Raw genomic sequence first — 23,190 nt, 5'->3', positions numbered from 1 at the left:
GCTTTGGTTACATCCCTGGAAAGTGTGAAGATTGCAGCAGATATGGAAGCTTCCAGCATGATTGGAGATCTAAAAATAAAAGTGATGTCCTCAGGAGGAGAACAGGTTTGATGCCAGCCCCGAGTGTCACAGCAGAATCTATCGTGCAGCTCGGATCACAGTCACCATTCACCTTGGCCTGGAGCTCTCGATGAAAACAAATGAGAAGGTGATGGCCACTGGGAGCGGCCAGGCCGTGGGAGGAGGGAGCGGAAGACAGAGCGTCTGAGGACTCCAGGAGCAGCTCACTTCCAGAGCTGAGAGGCGCTGAGAAATGGGGCGGGAGCAGTGGCCGAGGAGCTGGGCTCTCAGTTCGCAGGGAGCAGGGACTCCATGACTCCTCCGGGTCGGACTCACTTCTTTCTCAGGAGGGTCTCATGGCCCCGGAAGTGTGATGGGTGGGCCAGCAGGAGAGAGGTGGGAGCCAGGAATGCATGAGGAAGTGTGCAGCACTGTGAGCACCAAAATGCATGTCTTCAGTTTTAAGTAATTTCTATTTATGGGGGACGAAATAGAAAGGAGGAATTTATGAAGCAGGTGAAAATAGATAATTATGTCTTATAAAATTGCTGTCTGTGAAAAACTATGTGAAAGGATTGGTGTAAAAATAATTGCCTTGTTACATTTCTGACCACAAAAACCCTTTTTCTCCATCACCCACATGGGAAAAACTTTGATGGATCACAGAGACAAGCTAGTACTTGTCTTGTTTCTTTATTTCTTCTTCAAATGCACTCGGTTACCTCTGCAGTTTCGATCATAGAGGTGGAGTGTTAGAAGGGGCTCCAGAAATTATTGTCCTATACCGCTCTCCCCTCTCATGGGAGACACGTTGGCGGCCAGTCCCTGTGGTCCCCCGGTGACCACCTCTGACTTTCCTCCTGACTCAGAGAGGCTGAGCAGCAAGGCAGGCACGTTGGGTGTGGATCCTAAGGTGTGTGGCCTGGGACATGTGACATCTTCTGTGAACTGGGGCCTCTTATTGGCTGAATTGGGCATGATGGAACTCAGATTAGGAGGTTGTGGGAATTAATGACAGGATGTCATGGAAGCCCCAGGATGAAAGCTCACGACTGTCTGCCTCTAGTGCCACAACCCCACACACATTGAGAACTACCCTTTGGTAGCTCTGAGGAGGATGTTGGAGATGGCCATGTGGTGATGGAGATTTGCTGTTACTTTTGCTCTTGAATCTGCCTCCCACAACAAAGGAAAAGAATCCACTCTTCCTTCTCTTATCTCTGCCTACTCCCATTACTCTCTATTAAGCTCATGTTTCATCCTTTGTTGGCAGCTGTTAACCTCTTTCATCCCAACTGTCCCAGGGCAGCAGAGTGGTCCCTATGATAGAGGGAACATAGCCCTTGGATGGACTGCCCAGGAGTGTGGCATTGCCCAAACTTGGTCTTTCCAGGCAGCATAAGGAAGAGGAGAGCAGGACTCAGGGGATGGAAGGGGCCTGGAGATGACAGAGAAAGAAGGAACTCCTCTGCACAGAGGTCTGATAGTCTTCATGCCACTGTGAAAAGTCTGTAAGGACATCAGATCATAACCTTCTTCCACCAGTCGTGGGTCCTGCTGGCTTTTGCTTGACAAGATGGCCAGTAATGGTTTCCTTTATAGCCGTGGTTTCTAAATGCAGTGCTTGGACAAGCAGCCTCAGTGTCACCAGGGAACTTGTTAGAAATACAAATTCCCAGCCCCTCTCTAGACCTCCTGAATGAGGTACTCTGGGGAGGGGGAGTGGGGAGAAGAGGAGGCAGAGATCTGAGTTTTAACAAGCCCTCCAGGTGATTCTGAAGCTCACTAAAGTTTGAGAACATTGCTTTAGAATTAGTCATGTCTCTCTGTGCGCCGCTTTATGACTCCTGGGCATAAAGGCCATTGAGTGAATTCCTGCCGAGTGGAATCAAAGCGCCTGCTCCTCCCCATCAGTGTCTTGTGTAGCAGACTGGAGAGGTTGGGAGGGTATGAATACATACCCAGGGAAGAAGAGAAGAGGAGGGGATGTGATGTGAGTGTGTGTCAGTGTTGAGTGTTTCAGAGGAAGATCTCACTAGTTCTCAGAACCACCCCCACCTGCTCTGGCGCAGTTTCCATTACATTCTCTGTCTTGGGTGGCGGGAGCAGTGATGGAGGAGAGAGTAGAGATGAGTGAGCACCGCCTGGCTGGAGCAGGCTCAGGGAGGGTGCAGGGGGAAGCTGAAGCAGAAGCAAAGTGACTGGTGACTGGTGGGGGCCGGTCCCCTGAGCTCAGATGGAGGGTCAGGTGAGCAGAGTGATGGGGTGATGGGTCTCACCCCTGAGATGGTCCTTCTCACCACGTAGTGAGAAGGTCCAGAGGTAGCTTCTGGGTGCCATCATTTCAGGAAAGGGCCCTTTAGTCCAACAGAGCAGGAAGCTTCCCCCAGGGGGACGCACTCCACAGGGCACAGGAATCCAGTGTTATAAACTGGGGACTGCTTGCTCCCATGCCTACACATTGGGGATGATTTTAAATACTTCCCCCAAACCAACCTTTTCAAAAACATGTTCCTCTTCATCTAGGAGTTGCAACCTATTAAAAGAGGGCTACTTCACTCAAGGTTAGTTTTACTCATTCAGTACTGATCAGGGCTTTAGGAAAAGTTCCACCATGTGCCCCTTTCTATAGGTAAAGGAGCTGCTTGACTTTACCCTGGTATGTGATCCACACTGTGCATAAAAACATCATTTGTGCTTAATTTTTTTTTTTCAATTTGTGCTTTTGAAGTAGAGGTAATGTGTGTTTTCCTTGAGGTGAAATTCCAACAAGGGTCATGGAGGAACAAGTGTCATGGGGTAAGCTGTTTCTCTGAGCACCTGGATTCGGATAGTGTATATACCTGGATTTAGAGTTGAGGGCATGTGAGGGGAGCTGAAAGCTATAAAGAGCTGTCACTGCTGTTTCAAGAAGGGTCAGCATTGCCTGTGTACTTGGGCTTTCACACTTCTATGGTCTACAATTTCTTTTCACAGTTGTTGGACCCAAGTGAATATAACCCTTAGGAGGCATCATGTAGCTCCAAGTTTTAAGCTAATAGCTGGGCATAAGCGCTGACATTTCTGTTTCACTTTTTCATCTTAAGTACATTTCATCTTATGGGCATTTGGAGTCACAGATTATTAACACTTGGAGTGGCCTTCTAGGCCCTGCCTCTCAAACTCCTCCCCAGTGTCAGCCTCATCTCTCCAACAACCCTGAGAAGTGGTCATTTCACTTTTAGCTTTCTGAATATTTGTGATGACAAACAGCTGATTTTTTTTTTTTTTTTTTGCAGGGTGGCTGTACTCCATTGCTAGGCAGCCATCACCTATTACTGTAAGAGAGAGCTTCTGCACCTCAGATCAGGCACTGCCTTCCTTCCCTCCTCACCACTGGTCCATCACTGAGGAGCAGTGTCCTGCAGGTGGAACCTTTGGTTCCATTGCTTATGAACAACTTTCTCATCCTTGCTCAATCACCTACTGTAGGCTGAACATAGTCTGCTCCTGAATGTGCATGATTTCCTGAGCCTCAGTGTCCTGGCTGCCTATTCTGAATCTCTCACATTTATCAATCCAACTTAAAATATGGCAGCCAGAGTGAAACGTATGACCCTCACCCCTGAGCAGGACCCAAAGAAATTTGGTGGCTCTTCTGAGACTGGGATCCTGTTAACTGTTCACTTTGATGCAGCCTCTCACACCATGGGCTCCAATCAGACTTCTTTACTTCTAAACATTCAAAACTTTTGTTTGCCTCTTCAGGAGATACTGCCCATCTGGGTCTTTTCTTTCCTGCACTTATACTTGTAACTTCAGACCTTTTGGCCTCATGGGTTTGGGGACCGTGCTCTTTCAAGTATACACCATTTTGAAAACTGATTTCAACTGACAAGTATTAGCGTAACTGGTTAAGAGTGGGCTTTGTGCTCTATGCTCTAGGGCTGAGTTCAGGCACTGCTCTGACACTTCCCAGCTGTGTGATGTGGGGCAAGTGACATAGCTCTCTGTCTCCATTTTCTCATTCATAAACTGGGTGTGTGTTATGAACAGAGCATTAGCATCTGCTTCACTGTGTTGTCAAGGGTATAAATAGAGTAATATTTAGAACACTATTTAGAACAGTGTTTGGCATGCAGGATGCAGTCAATGAAAGTAAGCTATTTTGTTTTGCTACTATTATTGGAGTTGTGCACTCTACTTTTGTGCTATTTTCAAAGCAGCTTGAATGCAAGCACTGGAATTATCATTTAGCTAACATTTCTTCCTTTGGTACACAAGTATCTGTGTACTTTTTTCAGTTACTGTCCTTGAAATCTAGGTACACTGTCTATATTCTTTTTCTCTAAAGACTCATAAACTTTTAGACAAAGAAACAATGTCATTTGGCCTGACTTATACTTAGAGACCCATGCTGGTTTTTGTCACTGTTTTCTTGAGGCTCACAAAGCATTATTTTAACTATGAAGTTTCAGAAGTAGGAGGGGATTGAGGTAAAATTTATTCATTTAATCTACTCTCTTCTCTATTTTGAAAATCAGAACAGAATTGTCTAATGCATGGCTGTGGGAGTCACTGTGGTCCTGAATGCTCCTTGGTAGCCTTCAGGCAATGGCTTTGATGTCTAATTTGCAGGCTTTGGTCCCAGGCAGGGTTGGCCTGGGATGGCTGCTGGAATTGGATGGCAGCTACGGCTCAGGGTTCTTAAATCTTCCCTGCTCTAATTCTCCTCCTCAAAAGAGGAGACAGTCAGAGGCACATGGCTGTACATCGTCTCTCTTCTGCCAGCATCTTACTTCATCCCCAGGAAAGAAGGTGCATGCTCTGAATATTCTATTCAGATCTGTTCAGGTGTAGGGCTTTCTCTGTCCACTGGACTGGAAGCTGTTGACATACTGATCTGATTTTTTAATCCCCTCTGTGGGCTTACATGGTTGGTGCCCAACATAGGGCTTACATGGTAAGAGCCCTGCTGTTGGGATCAGGCAGACCAGACTTCACTCTTGACTCTACCCTTCTGTTGCTGTGGTTACTGAACCTCTCTGAAACTCCATTTCTTTTCCATAAAATGAGGATATTGTTTATCACTGTGCCGAGTTGTGACGATGTATATACCTAACTCAGCATCAGACATATGGTAAGGTCTCAGAAACTTGTCTTTGTTTTGCTTGTTATGAATAAGGTTTGAGTCATATCTGAATTGCACATTCCACAATCAGAACAGAAAATGTGGGGCAGGGGGGTTGGGGAATGGGATTTTAGGGCAGTTGCTTCTGGAGAGTCATCCTAGGTTGGCTGGAATCTTATACCATCATCCCCATCTCCACTCCATCATGATGTGATCACAAATCCAGGTATTGCTGATGCAGACCACCTTGGTCCCCAGCTCCTCACAGGTGATCCCCAGCTGTGACTAGGGTCCTGGTTCCTCTAGTCCCCACTTCTTCCATCCATGTAACCCAGAATCAGATCCTGATCCAATTCTGACACCAGAGGCCAAGCCCAAGTCCCTTAGGGGGTTAGGTCTGGGACTCACTCCTAGATCTTCAGCCAGTTGCCTCTTTGCAATCAGCTTTCAATTTCACCTCTGCCAATCAGTCCTGGTACCCATGTGAGCCTACTGCACCTCTGTTACTGATCATTAAGCTTCCCTAGGAGCTGGACTCAGAACCCACCCTCAACCCCATTACAATGGGTGGAGTTCCTTTTTCATTCTCTGCCCTTCTAGCTGCCATATTAGAAACCTGGCACTAGCCGACCCTTTCTCAAATCATGACAGTGGTCTTCTGTATCCTCTGGCTGGTGAATACATGTGAAAGCCCCAAAGCAGTTGCCAGAGACCCACAGATGTCACTGATGGCTTTGCTTGGGTGTGACAAAGACCAGGAGCTCCAGGTGTCTTTGACTCTCATAGAAGCAAGCCACTCTCAATTAGTATAAGGGTATATTCTGAACACTGTCCAAGTGAGCAAAGCTACCTGTGTCATTAGTGAACTACAATGACTGGAATTGTACAAAGAGGTATTCCTGCCAGGAAGGTTTCTGAATCATATGGGAAATTGGATGAAGTAGAAAGAAATGAGTCTTGTAGTCAGTATGGGCTTGTCTATACTCTTTGAATTATGTGTGGCATAGGACCAGGACACTAGCATTTTGTAGTGATTTATTTTGAAACTCTGTGTTGGTCTTCTGAGAAAATTTCCATGCAGTTGGCTATAAAGTACACATTTGGATCCAGACAATTGAAAACTCTTATGATAGGGGGTTGGCTGTGGGCTTAAAGCCTGGACTCCCCAGTGGGTATATGGTCATGGATGACTTTGCACAGAGAGAGCAGGCTCCAGTCATAAGTCAACTGTGAGACCACCTCTGCTCAGCACAACCAAGGTGCTCTGACTCTGAGACTGCATTAAGAAGAGTGAATGGCCTCAGGAATTGATGGGTAGAGGGCCGAATGCCACTTGGACACAAAGGTCCCTCTGTCCTCCCTTCCCATTCTGTAGAGAGAAGGTTGGGGCAATGGTGGTCGTGGTGTGTTGCTCCCCCCTAGCCCCTCATGGCTATGGGCTTAGACTTGCAAGAAGATGTCCAAGGTGGTTTTGGAGCAGATCCTCTGGGTTATCGCTAAGCTCTGCTCACCTTGCAAGTGGCAGTAAAGGATGCTCAACATTGCTGAGTGGAAAGAGGCCAGCATGGCACCTGGGGAGTGAGATTGAGATGCGGCTTGGTACAAGCTGGCTCTGCTGCATCAGACACGCCTAGAAGGTGGGTGGTTGGGGGAGGGGGGTAGTGGGAAGCCCTGCCAGTGCTCAGTGAGAAAAGTTAGAAAGCCACTCTATCCCCTCAAAAGGGTGCTGTTTGCCGGCCAGCACAGAGGAACTGCACATGAGGTGAAAAGTCACTCTTATTGTGAGCAAAAGGCAGGCATTATGGTCATGCCAGTGAAAGGGCTGCAGGCAGCTCTGTTGAGGTCAGCCACACCCATGCCTGCATCCCAAGCATGGTGAAGGCTGTGCAGCACCTGACCTATGGCTAAGGCCCTTTCTGAGTGGACCCCAAGTACCATGTGCCTGGTACCCCTGGCCACAACCAACTGGATCAAGAGCATAAGCAAGTAACAGTAAGTCGAACATGATAGCTGGTGCTGATTAAGCCCCTGATGTGGATTTTCTCGGCTATCCTCACAGAATATAAAGTGGTACTACTGTTATTCCCAATGTATAGATGAGAGAACTGAGGTCCAGCATGGCTAGTGTCCTAGCTCATACATTTGTTCGTGAGTGGCAGGGCCCGATTTCTGCTCAGACCTGACCAGGTAGGGCTCCTTGGCCTCAGTGCTAGGCTTCAATCCTTAGGAAGGAGTTCCATTGCCTCTGAGATGGCCTGACATCAAACTAATGCTGCTACCCACTTGAGACAGTGAAGGATTGCGTGTCATTGGTCAAGGGTCATTTTGTGAGCTCTATGGAAGTGGCTTGGAAATGACCTTCAGCAAGACTGGGGAAGAGAGGAGAATTGGCGGGTGGGGGATGCGGAAGATGATGGAGAGGGGAACAGTGTGGGAAAGGGGAGAGGGTGGAGGCACAGCCACCTCTGCTGTGTTATGTAGTTCCCCATAGGTGGTCAACACAGCATTTCACTGATATAAATAAAGATGAAAATGCTCAGACATACCTTGAGGGCACACAAGCCTATATTTGTGGAGGAAATTAACCTAGAAATAGAATTGCTGGGTTGCTGGGCACATGTACTCAGAAAGCCAATCAAAGTGCTGTCCCAGAGGACTAGGCCTTGACCAAGTGACACCCCCACCAGTGGTGTACATCTTGCTTCTCCACCCATGGGCTCAACTGGATGTTATCAAGACTGGCTTTTGCCAGTTTGACTGACCTCCTAAAATTTTTGACCATATTTCCCTTAATGTAAATTACTATGTCTTTTTCATACATTTATTGACCAATTTATTTTGTCTCTTGGAAATTGACTCTTTTTGCCCTTTTTCTGTTTTTAAAACTTGACTTCTAGATGCCTGTTAATTAAATGTGGCATCTTGCCCCCCAGCCCGCTTATGTGTATGTGCTCAGTCATGCCCAGCGCTTTGTGACCCTATGGACCGTAGCCTCCCAGGATCCTCTGACCATGGGATTTTCTAGGCAACTGGAGTGGGTTGCCATGTCCTCTTCCATTAGATCTTCCTGACCCCAGGATTGAACCCACGTCTCCTGCATTTCCTTCACTGCAGGTGGGTTCTTTACCTCTTGAGCCACTTGGGATTCTGCACCCCTCTACTTATTTTTTACTCTATTTATGAACACATTTTTGGCATTTTTGAGATTTTTAATTTTTGAGCTTAAACTTGACCTTTTTAAATTTCTGGTTTGGGGGATTTGAGTCTTGACTTTTTGCCTGGGTTTTGTGTATGTCTTCCCCACTTTAAGATATAAAAACACTTTCATTTTATTTTAGTACTTTATATAGTGTTTATTTTTAGCGCCTTCCTTCATCTAAAACTTACTTTGTGTAAGACGTGATATTGATGTTCTTATTTGTCTTATTAAAAATAGCATCCAATCAGCTCCATCTGAATTATCCAAAATGTTAGTGAAATGCCTCTTTGGTTACAGACTAAGTGCCTGTCTGTACTCATCTTTATTCCTTACCATTGATTGTTTAGTCTCGTCTGGGACCAGTTCTAAGCTGTTCTAAAGATAGTAGCTTTGTCGTATATTTCAATAACTGGTAGAAGAAGTCTGTACATATTATTCATTGTCAAAATGTCTTGCCAACTCTTAAACATTTTCATCTGCAAGATGAACTTTGAAATCAGCTTGGCACAACTCATTAATCAATCCTATTACATTGGGACTGGGAAAGCATTAAATATATCGGTTACTTTGGAGATGACTGTCCTCTTTATGATCTGCATTTCTTCATCTTGAGCATGTGTTCAAGTCTTCTTTTATGCCCTTAAGTAAAGTTTTATAGTTGTCTTCATACAAACATTACACAAGCCTTGTGAGATTTAATCGTAAGAATTTTATGGGATTTGTGGCTATTGTGAATAGGTGATTTTTTTTCATTATATTTTTCAAAGAGGTTATGATTACTGTTAGCAAAGGACTTACTGGTGGTGGGAATAGTGAGCTTACCATCACTGGAGGAATCAAACAGAAGCTGGCCAACCAGGTAGGGACAATAGAGGGCATTTACCACCAGGGACACACTCTAGCCTCCAGGATTCCTTCCCATGCCAAAAATGAGTATGTCTGTGACATGTCAGAATCAGGACTTGATTTTGGATGACCCATACATTTCTGAGAGGTATACCTGCCTTTTTCAACTTTTCTTTGTGTTCCCTTGACCTTGAATTGTTGTCTTAGGATCCTGGGCCTTTTTGTACGTCCAGAAAGAGGCAACACAAGTCTCTTTTAGAACCACATGGGGTGGTGCTGGGAGATTCTTCTGTGTGCATGCCCAGTCACTCAGTCATGTCAGATTCTTTGTGACCCCATGGGCTGTAGCCCATCAAGCTCCTCTGCCCATGGGGTTCTCCAGGGAAGAGTACTGGAGTGGGTTGCCATTTCCTCACACAGGGGATCTTCCTGACCCAGGGATGGAACCTGCATCTCCTGTGTCTCCTGTGTTGGCAGGTGGATTCTTTACCACCGTTCCATCTGGGAAGCCCCAGGGGAATGATAGCAAATATGAAATTTGTTTTGAAAGCTCTTCTTTATCTTCTGTGTTTTCCTAGAGAAAACTAAATGAATAACCCATTACTATGTCACCCATAGTCTCTTCCCAGCTATTGTTTTGATGCCTTTCTGTTACACAGTCTTTAAAAATGATAGAGAATTATGACAACTGGAAAAATTCTGTCACACAGTGAAAGGGCTGCTGGTCATTTGTGAAGAACTACGGAGATGCAAGGCTCCTTCGTGGGCACCACCCTCTCTCTGGGGATGGTGAGGAGAGATGACTGCTAATCATGCAGGAGCCTTGAGACCTCATCCCAGCCACTGCCTCCCTCTCCAGCTCCCCACACGCAGCAGGGGCTTGTCCAGTCTGGCCCAGATGGATATAGTATTGTAAAAACTACCTTGGAAAATCCATGCCCTTCTCCCTTTAGTACCTAGTATTTGAGAGCTCACAGTAGGCTGTGTGCTTTACCTATAAGGGATAATAGAGGGCATTCACCACCAGGGACACACTCTAGCCTCCAGGATTCCTTCCCATGCCAAAAATGAGTATGTCTATGACATGTCAGAATCAGGCCTTGATTTTGGATGACCCATATGTTTCTGGGAGCTGAGGTGCTTTACCTGTAAGGCTTACATCATGTGTGTGAACCTCATCCTTGACAGGCCTTGGCCCAGTGGCTACCAACCATATCTCAAGACCTATAGTATCCATTTTCTTGTTCTAGATTTCTTTCCTGATCTCAGCCTCCACACTTGCACCAGCTGAGGGGCGGGGGGTGGGGGGGGGGGAGGAAATTACCAAGCTCTGGGCTGAGTCAGGACATGCTAAGTCAAATAAGTGGTTTGGGGTAGTTCAGGGTCTGAGTTGGTATCAGTTAGAAATGATGTTCCAAAACATGTTTCTCTGTGGGAGCCAAAGTAGGGTCTATCTGTCTGTTGCACCAAAGACTGGTGTATGTCCTAAAGTCTTTTGACTTCAAGAAGACTCTGGCTTAGACTGTCGCCTCTGGTGACAGCAAACACCTTGGAGCGTGCCTGGCAGGATCTGGCCTAGTGTATGGATCTTTCAGGAGGAAGATCTGTGGGGACCATATGGGGATACTTGAGTCAGAGATGCCATGAGCAGGGTCTAGGAGTGTCCAGCCTTCGCTAAGCTGGGTAGGAGCCCTGTAGACAAGCTTTGTGGTTCAGTCACTAAATCATGCCACCCCAGGAACTGCAGCATGCCAGGCTTCCCTGTCCTTCACTATCTCCTGGAGTTTGCTCAAACTCATGTCTATTGAGTCAGTGATGCCATCCAACCATCTCATTGTCTGTCACATCCCCTTCTCCTCTTGCCCTCAATCTTTCCCAGCATCAGGGTTTTTTCCAGTGAGCCAGCTCTATGCATCAGGTGGCCAAAGTGTTGGAGCTTAAGCTTCAGCGTTAGTCCTTCCAGTGAATATTTAGGGTTGATTTCCTTTATGATTGACTGATTTGATCTCCTTGCTATCCAAAGGACTCTCAAGAGTCTTTTCCAACACAGTTCAAAAGCATCAATTCTTCAGTGCTCAGCCTTCTTAATGGTTCAGCACTCACATCTGGAGTAAGACTTTCACTGTTGGAATAACCATAGCCTTGACTATATGGATCTTTGTTGGCAGAGTGATATCTCTGCTTTTTATACGTTATCTAAACTTGTCATAGCTCTTCTTCCAAGGAGCAAGCGTCTTTTACTTTCGTGGCTGCAGTCACCATGCAGTGATTTTGGAGTCCAAGAAAATAAAATCTGTCACTGTTTCCATTCTTCCCCCATCAATTTGCCATGAAGTGATGGGAGTAGATGCCATGATCTTAGTTTTTTGCATGTTTAGTTTTAAACCTGGTAAATCCCATAGAGGGTCTGTCTGGGGCCTCAGAAGTCATTAGCAGGAAAATGTCTGCAGAGGGCCTTCATGTCAGATGTCCCAGACAGTGTCTTCTATTCACTGCACAGGTGTGTATGTGGTCACAGTTCCTCTGCTGAAAGGTGGATGGATGGACAGGGATTTCTGGGTAACTATCAGATAGTCTTTGGTGCATGTGGAGCACACCAAGATACACTGACAGCCTCAACGTATATTCAGCTGTTTGCTTCCCTCATCAGTGAGGAGAGAGCAGGGACCCTGCGTGTCCCCTTGCAGCACAGTGTGTGGCCATCTCCAGGCCCGGGGGGGGGGGGGGGTGTCCACCAGCCTTGTCAGTCAGTGGTTGGTGTGACTGCTGTGCAGGTGCCTGCCTTCCCTGCACACTTTGAGCTCCTCAGGGTAGACCCCAGGGAACTTTTCATACCATAATCTTATGTATGGGTCTTAGTGTAACATAGAGTCTCAGGGACATGGATGGATCAGCCAGGAGGGAAAGATTAGGCTCAGAGTATGCAAGTGACCTGCCTAAAGTCACAAAGCTGGCACTCAGCCCAATTTCCCAGCACATCTTTCACCATTTCAGAAAGCCCGAGGCCTCATTTCAGGGCCAAGAAGGTGGTCTTGAAGACCAGGTCTTTAAGATGACATGACTTCTATCTCTCCTTGATTGAAGTGTCCCCAGGAAATCTGCAGGGGACATCCTATCCAAGCTTCCTTCTCTCTGGCCTCACTTGGGGCCACAAACAGAAGATTCAGCCTCCTGTCCCCACAGGCAGTGACACAGATGGTTGTAAGCCATTCCTGCTGGGATGCACTGCCTCACGAAGGCAGGGGCCTCAGCCGTCCTCCAAGGGCTTCTGCAGCCCTGGAGAAACCTAGATGCTCAGGCTTTAATTTAGGTCAGGGAGAGGGGGCTCTTCCCAGAAAGTGAATCCACCCCCTCTCTCGCACACAATTAGCTCCATCGAAGCAGGTGAAACAGGAAATACTTTCAGCAAACATTGGTGTTTGGAGAAATGTGTAACACTGGGTTCTTTAATGCTCCTGAAATCCCTCTCAGCAGGGTCCCTCCTTGTTTTGACTAGTCGTTTCTTCTTATTACTAACTGTTATGATTAGGGGAATTGCCTGAGTACAGGCCCAGTGTTTCCAAGACCCTAATGAGCAACACATGCAGACACGCTCAGCCCAGCCCTGGAACCGGTTGCTCTGTTTCTACAGGGACGCTACTAAAATGGTTCAGAAACATAGCTTCCTGCCTTCCTGAGAGACCAGCCCCCTGCCCCCAGCACCTGGCTGTATTTGCATCACACCTGCACCCTGCACTCTTAGGTGCCTCCACCCTGGGGGGAAGAGTTGTTAAGGATGAGCTTTGGGAACATCCAGGCTTGTACTCAAGTCTTTATTCCAGCACTCACCCACCACATAATTTAGGCAAGTTACTTAATGTCTCTGAGCTACAGTTTCTTTATACGTAAAATGGGGATAATAGTTCCTACCTCATGGGATATTGGGAAAATGAGGCTTCATTATGTACCAAAATGCCTATGATAATACTTTGCATGTAGGGTTTGTTGTTGAAATGAAATTCACAACTCCATGCAGAACTCTATTAAAATGGAAACCACGGCCATCTCTCTGATCTTTCAGATGATCCTTGTAGAAATCTTCTAGATGAACTACCGAAATTAATCACTCACTCAGTGGTATGAAACAAACACATGTAACCAAATCAAAGCCTTGTCCTTCAGATGTCCATGCAGATGGCACAGGTGTCTGTTCACAGGAAGGCATGTCCCTGCTACTGCTGCTGCTAAGTCACTTCAGTCCCTGGGGTCTAGTTTAAACTCATTCAAAGCATATAAAATTGCCCCTGGGGCAATTAGGAAAAGTAAAGCAACACGACAGCTCCAGGTTTCAATGTCCTCTCCTCCTTGCCTCAGGAGAGACAGCCTACATTCTTAGGGGGAGTAACCAGTGTACTGGTTACTGGTTACAAGAGACAAACCTTACTCAGCTTTCCAGTTCTGTGCCTCAAGCCCCCAGCACAACGGACTCCCTTTTAGGAAAAGCTACTTTAGGACTTGAGCTATTACCACCTTCACCTTGAGCAAAACAGTGTTCCAATTGTCTAGTCTTTGTCACTCATAAATTATAGCCAACACTTGGTCTGCTTTTTCCAAAGATCCTAAGCCCCTCTTGGCTTCTTTATTGCATGGAGTGTGCCTCAGCAGTCTGTCCACTTGATGCCACTGCTTTTCTTCAGATTCCTGATAGCTTCCTCTTGGTCCCCTGATATGGCCTCAGATAGTCATATACCCATCCCATCTCCAAAGACAAGACCTTCCAACCTCTGCTGTCACAGACTCCTATTATTATGTGTTATTGGTACCTGCGAGAGATCTTTAGAAACTGCCTACTGCCATCCAGGAAATCCCAGTGAAAGGAGTGAGAGCCAGCCGATCCATGCCCCTCTCCAAGGTGCTGAACCAGCATGGTCCCCTGCATCACAATGCTTTCCTCTAGCGTAGTGGTCATTCTTGTCTAGTCTTCCCCAGGAAATCTACACCTAGTGAAGGAACGGTGGAAGAGGAATTGGTGCCTTAGGAGGAAAAGAGAAGTGCAGAGAGAAAGACTGAGAGCTGAACTTAGGCTGAAGAGTGTCAAAGCTACACATGGCAGCCAGAGAATACAGAGAGCTTTTTGTTTTGACATTGTTTTCAAATAACAAGTTACCCAAAGAAGGAACCACAACTGAACATGAAGCTGACCTCATGTTTACTTGGTAACTCTACTACCTTTCTGACAGTTGCAAACGTTCCCTTTTTTGGCTTATGTTACACTCTAGCCCATTCTGCTTTCAGCCCTACGTTCTGTACTGAGGACAAAGGCATAACCACCAGGCTGATTTAGTTTCCTGCATGTTTTCCTTTGATAGAAGACCTCTTTAGATCTCCACAGCCCCCAATTCCATGTCTGCTTCTTCTCCTTGACTCCTGTTTCTCCATAAAATCTTAAAGACCTTTATTCTTCTCTAGGAAGCCTTCTAGTCACTCAGACACAATTTCTTAAAGTAGGTATGTCACAGTGGGCCGTGAGTAGAGATGTCCTGATAGTACTATCATTTTCGATAACCCATCTGGCCCTGCTCCTCATATGTCTTCCTGGCCCCTCACAACATAATTTTTTTTGCCACCCCTGTCTATGATGTTATTTTCTGATCTCCCTTTCTATCTCTTCTTAACCCTCAACTAACATTAAAATATGCAGTTAGTTTTCCAAACCATAATCTTGACTCTTCTTAGCCATGAGAGCACTACCTGTGCATCCCAGACTCTTGAGTATCCCATGTCCTTTCTGGCTCATTCACAGACCCTATTTCAACTCTTTCTCCTAAGAGGATATTGAGTAGAGGACACAGTTTGTTCTAGAAGTATAAAAGAGGGATTTCCCTGCCCACAGGAGGAAGGAGAACAAGCAAGACCAGGTACTGTGCTAAAGTCAGACTGCCTTTTGGGAGACCAGGAAGCAGATGTATAAGTGCCACAGAGATTTTAAGCCCCAAAAGACAAAAAGTGTGGAACTGTGCTGGAGACGCAGCCCCATACCCAAGACTAGGTCTCTGCCTAGAGGGTGCTTGCAAGGGTTAGGTGGCCCAGAGGGCATAGATGAGAGAAAATGGCTTTCAAAGTGCCTCTCCCCAAGTACAGCTCCAATCTGTGGGCAAGATGCCCAGACACCATCTCGAAAAATTCTGTCCTGCATTGATCTTACCATTCCTCAAACATCTGTCTGTAACTCTTTGTGTCTGGATCACTTGCTCTGATCCTTAGCTAAATGTGTCCACAATTCCCAGTACTCCATAGATAAGGGATCTTGTCTCAGTAATAAACATATGGGTTCTCCAACATTATGGGCTGTAACCTCTATATCTTTATGGCTCCCTGCACAGGTCTGGGCATCTGCTCAAGAGTGGGTCTCTGCTCAAGGAATAAGTGACTGAACTAGATTAGCCTTAGTTTGATGAGAAGGTCAGGATTCCAGATCACCCAATAGTGACAGTACTAATACTAATAGCAGCTGACATTAACTGAGTTTTTCTGTGTACCAGCCACACAGCTAAACCCTTGGACTTATTATCTCATTAAATCTTCAAAACTACCATTTTTCAGATGAGAAAATTCAGGCTTAGAAGTTCACATTCCTAAGCTTTGCCAACAAGAGAATTTTTTTTTTTTAATTTTGTTGCTGAAAACATTTAAGAGGCTTGTTGGTTGGTTTCAGAGATCCCTCAGAGTCTCTGAAAACCTGCATATATGTTCAAATACATGTTCATTTTCCTCAGGAAAAGCTTTGTTGCTTTCATCAGATTCTTCAAGGGGTCATTCACAAACAAGGGAGGACCTCATCTCTGGCCTTAGGCAGAGGGGTCCAATTCCAGCCTGCACAGGGGGGCTCCCAGGAGTATATCACCTTCCTGTGATTGTCATCTTCACCTGCTCTCCATGGTGGGGGATACAAGGACACCAACCCTAGCAACAGCAATGCACAGTTAGCTGGACATTGCCTGCTCTGTACTTTGGACCAGCCAGAAATTCACATCTAAATTCTGAAACTAGATGTTGGCTTTTTTAAGATTCCTGATAAAAGTGGCTTTCGAGGCTTACCTGTCTTAAGCATATTTCCCCTCTGATTACTCAAGAGTGCTCTTATTTCCAGCTTTATACAGATAAACTCATCTACTCTTTCCCACCCACTCTGTCTCTCAATTCTTAAAAAAAAAAAATTCATCTGGCCTGAAACACATTAAGAAGTGGGAGATTTCATCTCAGTGTGAGAACACTGGGGTAGCTTATGGCTCTGGAAGGATAAATTCTGCCTAACTTTCTGAATTCAAAGTGCCATCCATGCTTCATGTGGGCTGAGCTAACCTCTCAGGCACATCCTGGAAGACCCTGGAGACCCATCCCCACAGTCCAGAATCCACAATGTTCCTCCTACCCAGAGAATCACAGCTCAGCAGTTTTCCCATCCTTTAAAAGGACTGAGTTTTCCTAGCCCTTTTAGCAGGAAGCTTTCATCAGTAGTAACCGTGGCAACAGATCAGAGAGGCTTCAAAAAGCCTGTCTGTATGTAATTAAGAAAAACGAGGACGCGGACGAGAGAGCAGGGAGCTTAGACAAGGAGACCCTGGCTCTGAGCCCTGCCAGCGCACTTCCTGAGGGCTTCTGAGGACGGATAAAGCAAATTTTCTTTTCTCTCTGGTTCCCTCTCCACTCCCCCTTTTAAAGTTTTTTTTTTTTTTTTTTTGCTGGTCTCAGTTGGCCTCCTTCCTAAGGATGTTGCTGGGGACCTGGTGCTAGACAAATTCTCTCTGCAGGGGGAGGACCCCAAACAGGGGGCTACAGCCTAGATGAGTAGGAAGTGGCCCTGACATTTCCTTTAGGAAGATTTATTTGGAGGCCAACTCTGCTATGGTCACTCTTTGTCCAGACACAGGAGGATCCAAGCTACCTACTTGCAGAAATGCATCCTTGTCATCAGGACAATGCAGGACTTGGGAACCATCATTGTTTTAGCTGCCCAGACACTGGGCCTGGCTTGCCTGTCCTGGAAGGGACCTCATAGGAAAAGGGTCAGGAGCGAAGCATTGCAGGGAGGCAATCTGAGCCTAGGGGCAGCTTTATTTCCTGGCACTTATTGTTATCTGGATTCATCTCCTTTATCTCTGTGTCCTTTATCTCTTTATTTCTCTATTCTTTTCTGTCACTTCCCGCCCCCCACCCTCCGTGTAAACTCCACGGGAGCAGAAGCTCATCTGGTTTGCTTTATCCTATCTCCCAAGTGCCCACAATAGTGCAGGGGTATTTATTTAAAGAGTGAGTGAGTAAACAAATAATGAATGAATGGGGTTCTAGTAGTTGTTGGTGGCCCAGACCTGGGCCACCTCCACAAGGGTATGCTGTGAACCCAGGCACCATGCTGGCTTCTGAGACCACAAGATAGGTGTTCAGGTTCTCCTGGCTGGCTGAGTCTGCTCTCCAGGGAGGGCCATTAAAGTCTGCTCCTGATCTTGGAAGGAAAGGATTCAGATTTATGTAGCCCTGGACTCAGCAACCATGGCTCCCAGAGACCGCCGTTCATGGCCCACAGACGCGTGTGCCCTGGAGCGCAGCCATGGGTGAGACGTGCTTGCTTCATATGAAGGCTGTTTTAAATAAACATGAAGAACTCATCATTCACGGAAACCCACTGCTTTTCTTCTTGAATGGGAAGCAAACGAACAGACCTGGACAAAGTATCGACCAGGGTGGGTCTCCCCATCTCCCAGGGATGCAGATGGATCAGGGATGGTTCAGTTTCTCTCCTGCCACTTGTGTTTCACCAAAACCTCTACCCCTTGGGCTTCCCCAGTGGCTCAGTCTGTAAACAATCCGCCTGCAAGGCAGGAGACCCGGGCTCAATTCAGGAAGATCCCCTGGAGAAAGGAAAGGCTACCCACTCCAGTATTCTGGCCTAGAGAATTCAAGGACCGTATAGTCCATGGGGTTGCAAAGAGCCAGACACTACTAAGCGACTTTCGCTTCACTCTACCACTCAGGGGCACAACAGGGTCCTCACTGCTCCTGCATGTTCCCTCGGCCCCACCGCAGGGCTTCTGTCTCATGCTGGAGAAGGGTGCACACGTGTGACCTACAGCCTCGTACACTGAGCAGAGGTCGAAAACTGGTAGAATGGGGCCTCCCCCAGGCAGAGTGCTGGGCATGGGAATCATGGAGACAAACCAGCTACCGGCCCTGCTCACCAGGACACCATAGTGTGGTGAGGATGCTTAGGAAGAGCCCATTGCAGTGTGATGGTGGATTCTTGAGTTGTTGTTCAGTTGCTAAATCGTGTCTCACTCTTTGCAACCCCCAGACTGCAGCATGCCAGGCTTCCCTGTACCTCACCATCTCCTGGAATTTGTCCAAGTTCACATCCATTGAATTGGTGATGCCATCCCACCATCTCATCCTCTGCCTCCCTCTTCTCCTTTTGCCTTCAATTTTTCCCAGAATTAGGGTCTTTTCCACTGAACTGGCTGTCCGCATCAGGTGGCCAAAGTATTGGAGCTTCAGTTTCAGCATCAGTTCTTCCAATGTGTATTCAGGGTTGATTTCCTTTAGGATTCACTGGTTTGATTTCCTTGCTGTCCAAGGGACTCTCAAGAGTCTTCTCCAATACCACAGTTCAAAAGCATCAGTTCTTCGGCACTCAGCCTTCTTCGTGGTCCAACTCTCACCTCCATACGATTCTGAGTTACACAGCCAGAAATGGGCTTATGGAAGCCCAGAGGGGAGGTGTATGACTGTGAGCATCAGGGAAGTCTCCTAGTGAAATGTGCTGGATCTGGAATGGTGAGAAAGAGTTCCTCGAGTAGATAGAAGGAGAAGAATTCCGGACAAATAAGAGAATGCAGTGCAGATGCTTAGGGATGTGAAGTGAGTTCAGTGGGCACAGGACAGGGCGGGAACTTCCTGTTGGTCACAATATGACCCAGAGATGAAATCAAGAGCAGCAAGTCCATATGAGGACTTCAAGGATATGGAAAGGAGGGTAAACTTTTAAATAACTGGTATTTGAGCAGGGAATGATATGATCCCATGTACATTTTGAAACTCACACCCTGGTGGATGAGAATAGATGGGAGGTATGGAAAGCGATGTTGAAGGATTGATTAGAGGCTTTCCTTTAGGGAAGGAAAATTGGTGGAACCCATTTTTGTGAGGTGATAGAGATATAGAGGAAGGAAAAAATACGAGGAAAGGAGATGCCGCTGATGAACAGTGTGTTGGGTCCCCATGTTCTGGCCAGTGACCACACAGTATGTTAGGAAGGTAAGGACCAAATTCTCTGGATTTGCCAAGTAGGGAACCCCCCACACTACCCTACCCCTGTCCAAAAAAAAAAAAAAAAGGCAGGCATGACAGAGGAGTCGGGGAGAAACCAGACTGTAGGTGGTTGAGCAGGGAGAGAGGAGAGCCTGTGTGATGTGTGACTCCACTTTGGGGAAGCTTGGCTGGAGAGTGAAGAGGGGACATTCAACATAGAGAAAGATATGCCAGGTGACCATGTTTGGGTTTTCAATGGCAATGACTTATTTAAATGGAGAAAATAGAGTCAGGGGAGAGGATGAAGTTGAAGTTCAAGGACAAGAGGAGGTAACAGGAATCGGGGTGTGGGGGGGCATCTCCAAAGGATGGGAGGAGTGAATGGCCACTCTCCCTAACAGTACTGTTTCTGCCCCTCCGCCCAAGGCTGCTTTCTGAGTGATAACCAGAGGATGCCACAGGATATAGCAAGATAATATGGTTAAAGGATTTACCCCATGCCTGGCGTGGAACAAGTGCTTGGTGAATGTAATTTTTATGACTATGAGAAACAGTGGCCTGTGGCTGAGGCTAGGCTGTCTGCTGTGACAATGAGTCAGACAGCGAGGGCATTCACCATGGGGAGCTAGTGGTCTGAGTCCCATCTGTCTGAGCGAACAGACAGGTCTAAGACAGGCACTGGCCAATATGGGCGTTAATGATGAATGTGGTGTGAGACAAGGCTGGCCACGCCCACCTAGGGCAATCCCCAATGCCTGCCCAGTACTAGCTGTGCACTGATTCCAAAAGAGATGGATGTTTATCCCTGTCAGATGGGTGGGGAATTCTTGAATGCTATTTGCAAGACCTCAGTAAAAATGCTTCACGAATCCCGCTCTGTCACAAGCATGCATGAAAACTATGCTTTAGCTCAGGTCTAATGAGCTTTATATAGTGCAGCACTGATTTTCTTTCATGTTTTAATAGAATCCGATTTAATATTTGCTTTCTGCTCTCTCTGCTTGCTGTTGACTGATTCAACACAGAATCCTTCCCTGGTGCCCCCCGACCTTGTTGTTATTCCCTCATTCTGTGTGTTGGCATTTGATTCCTGTTTCCAGCATGAACCGCTTTACACATGTCTCCGTTCAGCTGGCGACAGTCACGTGCGTGAATTCTGAATGCATTACTATCCAGAGCAGTGGCTCCCGCAGGCCTGCCATTCAGAAGAGGGGCTTCCAGGCAGAGTCTGTTTCCATCAGGTGGATACTGAGGATAAGCAGAGCCCATCCTGGGAACCAGAGGCTATGATCCATTCTGTTCTTGGGCAGGAGATTCTCCAACTGGATCTCAAAATGCTCAGGACTGCAGCTATGAATTTAGCAGCATTCTGCCCTCCTACTAGGAACCAAGCTTTCTAGAGTTTTGCAACAAGGCATCTCAGCCTTTGCAGGTGTGTGAACAGCAGCCATGGATGGAACTGTCCAGAGGAAAGAGGCTGCCCTCCTTGAGTCCCAGTGAGCCTGCCTAGTTTGTAGGAGAGACGGTCTGTTCAGATCTCTTGTTTTCCATGAACAGATCTGACCACCAACATTTGGAGTCCCATATCAGCTTAAGACCAGCTCTGGTAGCTAGCAGAGTGTCTGGGACAAACCCCTATACTCTTCTTGTATCATGGGGTAAGAAATAGTGGCCGTGTGGGTCTCCTACCCAACATGGCTTCGTGCACCAAAGCTTGTACAATGTGAATATTCGTTTCTCCAGGTGTTCTGGAAGCCCATCCTGCAGAGAAACACTCCCACTGCCATGCACAAACCACATAGATCCCAGGTTGTGTGACACTGTATGCAAGATGCCTGAATATGTTGAGTCCTAGGAGAGGTGACTCCTGTCCTCCAACCCTTGAGTTCTCCACAAGTTAAGAAGAGACATGAAATCCAATAAGAGTCCAATATACATACATGTCACTGATGCTAAAGCTGCCTGGAGGAGGCAGCTTAGTCCTGAGAACAAAAGGGCTTGTATCCAAGACCTCCATCCTCCTCTCCCTTGGCAGACATGATTCAGAGAAGGAAAGCCTCACTGGGATGACTGAATGGGGAGCTGGCAACAGGCTGTCATCTCCGTCTGTCCTTTTTTCTCAGAAAGGATCGGGACATGGTTGTTTGGATTTGAGGGAGCAGAGGGGATATATGTATCTGAGGAGGGTGGGGTCACACCAAAGAGGGATGGAGAGAAGCCGGCCAAGCTTCCACCCAACCTCACTGGGCCTTTCTTTGTCTCCCTACAGGTGTCCCATCAGGTCCCCGCAATGTCATCTCCATCGTCAATGAGACATCCATCATTCTGGAGTGGCACCCTCCTCGGGAGACGGGTGGGCGGGATGACGTGACCTACAACATCATCTGTAAGAAGTGCCGGGCAGACCGCCGGAGCTGCTCCCGCTGTGACGACAACGTGGAGTTCGTGCCCAGGCAGCTGGGCCTGACCGAGTGTCGCGTCTCCATCAGCAGCCTCTGGGCCCATACCCCGTATACCTTTGACATCCAGGCTGTCAATGGGGTCTCCAGCAAGAGTCCCTTTCCCCCACAGCATGTCTCTGTCAACATCACCACAAACCAAGCTGGTAAGTCTGGAGGTGTCTGTGCCCCTTTTGTCTGTCTGTGGGGCTGACACTTTGCCACCTCTGTGCAGGAACAAAGCTGCAGCCACACTCAACCCGTTAGTCTGCCCCCAGGCCTCCTCCCAGCAGTGAAGGTATCAGGTGATGGGCATTTGAGACCCTGGAGAGGTAGGGTTTCACCTCTGAGAGTGAGCTGGATTCTGAGGGATTTTCCTGTGAAGCAAAGATGTATATTCAGGCTAGCGCAGGACCCAGTGCTCTGCACATTCAGCTAGGGCTCAAGGAACATCCTTGGAAAGATGGATGGACAGATGGACAGATGGATGGATGGGTAGGTGGGTGGATGGGCAGAAGCACTGTACAATCTTGAGAACACCAGTGTTGCTTTCTTAGAAAACCCAATGAAAGCAACGTCCCAGAAATCTTGTCAGTATTGCCTTCATAGATTATTTTTCAATTAAACCCATGTAATTCAAGAGTGCACTCTCCTTTACAGCGTGCTCAGATGAATGCTACACTGTTATAGAGACTTCAGACAGTTTATAATAGATCGATCCTGATGGCCAGTACATCCCTGTACCGCATAGCTCAGAATACATTTTCTTCTCTTCTCTATTTCCATGTCTTTTTCTCTTGTGACCTTTTCCTTTTATTACATTTCACACCTCTTGCAACAATCCAGTTTTTAAAACCCATTTAATCAGTCCATTCATGTACTCACTCATTTATTTATTTATTCCCTCATTATTGAGACAGTTATTCAGCATCTACTGTGTGCCGAGCTGTGGATTAAAAGTGTGAGGGATACAGTAACACTTGGACACCATTGTTCCTCCCATGAAACTCATTAACTGAAAAATTTCCAGGGCGCAGACACAAAGTGTGGAGCTGCAAGGTGGTGTATCCCAAGCATCATATGCTGTACTCATGCAGCAAACACCAAAGGAAATAGAGAAATGAGCAATGTCCCCCCTGGGGGGAAGGTTCAAGGCTGCAAAGGGGACATTAAGATCACCTCTTATAGACAATGATGAGAATCATAGGCAGTGGACCATGATCTTACTTGGAATTATGGATTTTTCTCAATCAGCA

At 46.8% G+C, this 23,190-nt stretch overlaps 1 protein-coding gene across 1 annotated transcript in view; it reads left to right on the top strand.

The window, feature by feature from the left end:
- The window catches only part of EPHB1 (EPH receptor B1), a 317,259-nt gene that overhangs the window by 170,103 nt on the left and 123,966 nt on the right, over nt 1-23,190 (top strand). The window contains exon 5 of the mRNA XM_052645625.1: nt 21,766-22,101. Within this exon, the coding sequence (XP_052501585.1) occupies nt 21,766-22,101 (336 nt within the window). The remainder of the gene's footprint in view (nt 1-21,765; nt 22,102-23,190) is intronic.

Source organism: Budorcas taxicolor, chromosome 1 (assembly GCF_023091745.1).
Source record: "Budorcas taxicolor isolate Tak-1 chromosome 1, Takin1.1, whole genome shotgun sequence".
NCBI classification, from domain to species: Eukaryota; Metazoa; Chordata; class Mammalia; order Artiodactyla; family Bovidae; genus Budorcas; species Budorcas taxicolor.
This window is presented reverse-complemented; position numbering and strand designations above follow the sequence as displayed.